Below are 6,165 nucleotides of genomic sequence, written 5' to 3' on the forward strand. Positions count from 1 at the left end.
TTAGAAATCATATTTCTTAATCTTTTCAGAGAGTATATAAGACCTAAGTTTCTTTAAGTTTTGTAAAGAATCTATTTTAAATAGATTCACTTGTTTATGGGATTTCATATAAATGAAACCCTTCTGGTTCAAACTCTCGTTTGAATCCATGGTTTGTTAAAAATCTCTTCCTCAACAAAGAAAAATATGATTTAATGAATAATATAAAGTCTGAATAAAATTACCTAAACTATGATACCATTTTGAGACATAGGGAAAATTTTATACAAAATATTAACATAAAGGTAGTATAGGAAATTTTTAGTTTGGAGGACATATCTGGGAAACTTTTTATAAAAAAGGGACGTAATTGGCGACGAAAAAAGTATTAGTATATTTTTGGAAAAGTTAGGAAACTTTAAGGACATAATCATTAATTATCCCTGAATTTTGAATCAAGTTTAGAATAAATCTAATTTGAGCAGACTTCAGACTTAAAATGCTCTTCATATCTAGCTCCATTCAATTCGCCTACGCCTCTAGTTTTGGATTAATCTTTAGTTGCTATAATACTGAAAATGCAGCTATACACTGAATGATATCCGCCTGATACAGTTCTTCTGTGCATCAAAATCCCCCTTTTTCCTTTTTTCTCTGTAATGCCCGTCTATATATATCAAGCTTGAATCCAAAATTCAACAGCAAATATGTTGATATGCACATACAATCACCCATACAGCAAGGCAAAACGAGAAACAAAAAGCAGCTATCAACAAAAGCCACTGCAATGTGTCGTATGTAACGTTCCGATAACTGCACGCTTGCTCTTCCCTCGAACATCGATACAAAAGCACCAAAAAATGTGGTCAACCAGGAGACAGGCTCTTTAAACAATAGTTGCATCAGCAAATAATTTATCAAGATTCTAAACCATACCTGCCCTCTTGACAAAACCAGCGAAAAACCGCGCACAGAAGCAAACTGGATGGATAACATATCCAAAAATTATAACCTAAACATAATCCAGTTGATAATTGAGACATTAGACGTCGAGGCAGCCCAAGTTTGTGGAACGATGCGGAAGCATAATCGACAAGCAAATCACGGTAAAATATAAGACAAACCATCACTATTTCAGTGGATCAAGTATCATATTTGAGCAAATACAAATCGCTTTTCTTTCATCGGAAGCTCGGGATATCATAAGGGTCTATTCTTTCATTTGCTTTCAGGGGAGGTGGGGATGTTGGGGGTAAAGTCAATGTTATATTAAATATTACACCTATCCACATAATCAGACTAGCAAATACGACAGCATAAAAGTTGACAGCTATGTTATTTATTTTTTATTTATAAAAGTTGTTGGCTATATATTATTCAACAAACATGGACATCAACTTTCGAAAGAGAGTAAGGAAAATTGAGTTCAGTTAAGTCGAAGTAAGAATAAGAACCATGCTAGAGAACACTACCGACATGAAGCATGGAGATTCACATGAGCACGAGTGCACAGTCTCTGGAGCCTCTGGGAAGTCCATGTAATTGATTTTCAATCGCCAGTTGATCTTTTGGATCCACGGAAAAACTTTTAGACCAAACCACATCCATTTTCATCATTGTCACTGCATTTTTCAGCAAAAACTTCACAAAATACATTTCGGTACTAGTCCCGTTAAAATTCTGGTAGTTGACAGTCTTGAGATTAGACAAGCTACGACTGGGTGTTAACTTCAGCTTGCAATCATCTTTGCAGCAGCCAAGTCCCTAAATGGCAAAAAAAAAAATTGAAAGCAGTTAATTGCAAGATAAAAAAATCCCTTGTGCACTTAAACAATTATGGCCTCAAAAACAACCTCGCATAATTGAAGAGATTGTAATTTAGGAAAGTGATACAGAAACTCCATCAATAGTTCGATGCAATGTCCACCAAATTCTCCCCTCAACTCCAGAAGTGTCAAGTTTTCAAATGTTGGTAGAAGATCTAGCACATCGTCTGCAAGAAAAAGAGACTTCACCAGGCAATAGCATAAAGGTCAGTATCTTGGGAAACTAGAAGTTCACAGTGGCGATATATAATCATCATTCTTGTTGAATCAATTACCTCGAGGGTTCCACTGGATATTCTCAAGCTACTAACGTTTTTCAGTCCTCTGAACAGTTTAAATGTGCGAGAAGTGATTTCCCACTGCCTTTGACATAGAATGGGGACGTTAATTAACGCAAGTGCCGATGAGGAAAGATCGTAGATGTGAATCTCATTCGACAAATAACCACGGTACTTGAAGAATACAAGATTTTCTGCATCAATCTTGATCTCACAACCACGAAGATCATCAACAGAACAAAATGGTAAATCATCAATTATCAGGCTCTTCAAAGATGGAATAGCAATCGATATAGACTTCAAATTTATCCATTCGCAATCTAATATAGCCAACTCTTTTAGAGAAGGGCAACTAGAGAACAGTTTTTGCATCAAGAGATCGTTCGGGAAAGTGACCAGACAAAGGTGTAACCTTCTAAGGCACGGAAAGGAAATATAAGTCGGTAGTTGAAGAGTACAAGTCATTTCTAATCTCACAGCAGTAAGGGATACGTTATCAAAAACACCCCAGGGTAGTGTAAAGGACTCCTGGACGAAAAGGCAAAGATCAAGCTCTTGAACATTGCGTCTGAGAGCAGCCGAAATCCACTCATGGACACGATATTCACTAAAGCAAACACGACAGGAGAGACGGAATCTTTTCATATCAGACTTTTTTCTTACCAGAAGAACCCTCTCAACAAAATTCATGAAACGAGTGACATAAAGTGGGTGCCGAAAATCTATTTGACTAGAATACAGCAACGAATCATCAAAGTCGAAACAGGTAACTTCTGTCCATAAAAGTTTCCATCTTTTAGACAAAATAGATGTTGCCACAACCTCTTTGGTGGGAAGATATGACAGAATGTGATGCAGGATGCAATCTGGTAAATGGCTAATTTTGCAGTGCCCACCATCAGTATTCTGCTCCTCTCGAGAATTTTGCAATTCAAAACTGCCCATCAATTGGCACGCCCTTTTTTCTTTGAGGAAAAGAAAATAAGAATATCAAAAGATGTTCCTTTTTAAGTACTTGAAATGTTGTATACACTTAACTAAAAAATATATATATATATTTGTCGTATACTCAAGCCAAAATATGCGCGCACGCACACACAAAACACAGCGTTGCATCATAAAAACATGATAACCAACCTATAATTAGCTCCAATACATATTCATTATCTCGTCTTACAAATAAAATCGGGGAACAACCCTCGAGGGGTTTTTCTAATACAGTTAACGAACAATGGTTCACTTATTAATCTCCACGAATTTCATTAACCAAAAACGAACAGAATCCAAAAGGGTCGTTTGAATATTGAAATCAGAGAGCACTGTCGGGCGGGAAACACCATTGCGGATGCTTGAGGAGATGGAAATAAAGCAACTTGAATGGCTAGCATAGCATCAACTAGAATAACAACACAACGAATCAAGAAACGAAAACAAGCTAAGCAAATACAGCACCCCTTTTTCCTAACATGAGAAATCGAAGTTAAAAATTTGGGACAGAAGAAATCACGGGTTCGCTACAGAATGATGCTAAAAAAAGCAGTGCAGTGAACAGTACCACGATCATGCCCAGAAACTGTGGAGGAAGCGGTTGTGTGTAGAAGGTCCTTAGAAGCTGGGAGACGAAGAGAAAAGATCAGTAAATCCTATAGTGCCCAATTTATACACGACAAATTGCATTTATCAACACTGAAAACTCATGAAACCTCGATTACTAGGGTTCTTTTTTTTCTTTTTTTCTTTTTTTTTTTTGAAAAGCGTTACAAGGGTTTTTTAAACAACTAAAATCGCATATAACTTATATGATATCATCACGTGAGAATATCTCGAACAAACTCGTTAAAAAGTATTGCTTATATATTAAAAGTATTATTTTTATTTGATTAAATAGATCCGTTTCACAGGTCGTGACATCGATACCGTCAAAAAAATATTATTTATATATTTAAAATATTACTTTTTATTGAATCAGGTAGATCTGTCTTACAGATCGTGACATAGACACCATCAAGAATCATACACATTATATAAGCTAGTGTTTTATGACACAAGTTATATGTGTGATCCGTAAAAATATATATAATGAAATTTTTTTCTGAAAAATTACCGCTATCAATTTTGAAATTGAAACGAAAGGAGATAATATATATGTTTTTTTAGGAAAAATAAAATAAATTTATAGTTATCAATTTTGAAATTGAAACTATAAGAGACAAGAGATGATGAAAATAAATTTGTAAAATATGCAATTGAGTTGTTAAATAAAATATTTAAAATATTATTGTTATTGGATCAGATATATCCATCTCATAGGCCGTGACACCGACACCGTCAAGAATCATATACACATAATATAAGCTAGCACTTTATGACACAAGTTATAGGTGTGATCCGTAATAAAATATTTTTTTTTCTAAAAGATATTTAGAATTACCGTTATCAATTTTGAAATCAAAACAATACAAGAAAAGATATATGCATTTTTTTTTAGAAAAAAATTAAAATTATAGTTATCAATTTTGAAATTGAAATGTTAAGAGATAATAGATAGGATGAAAATAAATTGTAAAATATGTAATTGGGTGGTTAAATGTAATATTAAAAGTATCATTTTTTATTGGATCGGGTAGATCTGTCTCACATGTCGTGACATCGACTCAAGAATCATACACATAATATAAGCTAGCACTTTATGGAACAAGTTATACGTGTGATACATAAAAAATATATTGAAAATTTTTTTTAAAAAAAAAAATTTTAAACTACAGTTATAAATTTTAAAATTGAAACAATAGGAGATAAGAGAAACTCTTTTTTAGGGAAAAAAAATTTTAAATTACATTTATCAATTTTGAAATTGAAACGGTAAGAGATAATAAAAGTTAAAATGAAAATAAATTTGTAAAATATGTAATTGACTGTTTAAAGTTAATTTTGGGGATTTTGAAAAAGTTTTACAAACATACCAAAAGTTGGTTAGGAGGAGGAAAATAAATTTGTAAAATATGTAATTGAGTAGTTAAAGGTAATTTTTGGGATTATGAAAAAGTTTCACCAACATATCAATAGTTGGTTATTATAAGATGTTTAACTTTAATTAATAGTATAGATAATAATAAAAAATTAAAAATATTAAAAACCAAAAACTTTAAAAAATATTCCTTCTTATCACTGTTTTTTTAGATTCTTGTAGTTATATTTTGTTAGAACCTAATGGGGGGATTTAGGTTCTATCGGCAACTTTAGCAATTTAAACCAATTATGCAAATACACAAGCGGAAGACTTAAAGAAATTAATAATAAATGCGGTAAATAAATGTGTAATGTAAATAAAGCGGTAAAAGAGATAAGAGATGTTTATGGAAGTTCGACGATAAATCGTCTACGTCTCCCCTTCTTGGTTAAGATCGATTAACCAAGGATCCACTAGCACTTCAACATCTTGGCCTTGATGGCTCCAAGTATAGCCGTACAATTCAACACGATCACTGCGCCGATACAATTCAAACACTTGACCTTAAGGGCTCCAAGGACAGCCTCAACACAACACACTTGACTTCACACTCAAGTGTTTACAACAATAGCACAACACACTTGGCTTCACACTCAAGTGTTTACAACAATAGCACAACCAACTCACAAACTATTTTTACAAACACTCTCAAATATTTGAATATATCACATAAACACTTTGATAGAGAGAAGATTGCTTGCAAAGGAGAGAAGAAATGAGTTGGGATGTCTCCAAATGACTTTGGAAAGCCTTTATTTATAGTTGGCAAGGATTTGAATCTGATTTGAGTGCATGAAGCGTGTATTGGGAAGTCAAGGAGTAGACAAAAAGTGTTCGGCATCGCTGCCTGCTTTCACCCAGCACAAAGCGGATTTTGTAGAAAATTCATATCTCACAATCTAACCGTTGGATTGATCTAAAATTTTGCCTGAAACTTTAAAAATCTTAATCTTTATTCTAAACAGTGAAGATTTGATTTGAACAAGTCAAACATTTCCAGTAATTTTCGGAACTCGCTTCATCATGTTTTCGCTTCTTATTCTGCGCGACACATTTGAAAAATTCATATCTC

At 33.5% G+C, this 6,165-nt stretch overlaps 1 protein-coding gene across 4 annotated transcripts; it reads right to left on the bottom strand.

Annotated features, from left to right (window-relative positions):
* Nucleotides 1–359: 359 nt before the first annotated feature.
* On the bottom strand, nucleotides 360–3,784 carry LOC140861293 (F-box/LRR-repeat protein At3g58900-like). 4 transcript variants are annotated; one of them, XM_073264450.1, is made up of 5 exons: nucleotides 3,639–3,784; nucleotides 2,081–3,048; nucleotides 1,833–1,988; nucleotides 1,456–1,743; nucleotides 360–960 (listed from the first exon to the last, which is right to left on the bottom strand). In XM_073264450.1, the coding sequence occupies exons 2-4, from the start codon at nucleotides 3,026–3,028 to the stop codon at nucleotides 1,471–1,473; spliced, it is 1,377 nt and encodes a 458-aa protein (XP_073120551.1). In that variant the 5' UTR covers nucleotides 3,029–3,048; nucleotides 3,639–3,784; the 3' UTR covers nucleotides 360–960; nucleotides 1,456–1,470. The 4 variants fall into 4 exon arrangements, with proteins under 4 accessions (XP_073120551.1, XP_073120513.1, XP_073120467.1 ...); XM_073264412.1 differs by having other exon boundaries at nucleotides 360–991; nucleotides 1,452–1,743; XM_073264366.1 differs by having other exon boundaries at nucleotides 360–991; nucleotides 1,434–1,743.
* Between the last annotated feature and the right edge of the window lie 2,381 nt (nucleotides 3,785–6,165).

This window comes from Henckelia pumila, chromosome 1 (assembly GCF_033568475.1).
Source record: "Henckelia pumila isolate YLH828 chromosome 1, ASM3356847v2, whole genome shotgun sequence".
Taxonomy (NCBI): Eukaryota; Viridiplantae; Streptophyta; class Magnoliopsida; order Lamiales; family Gesneriaceae; genus Henckelia; species Henckelia pumila.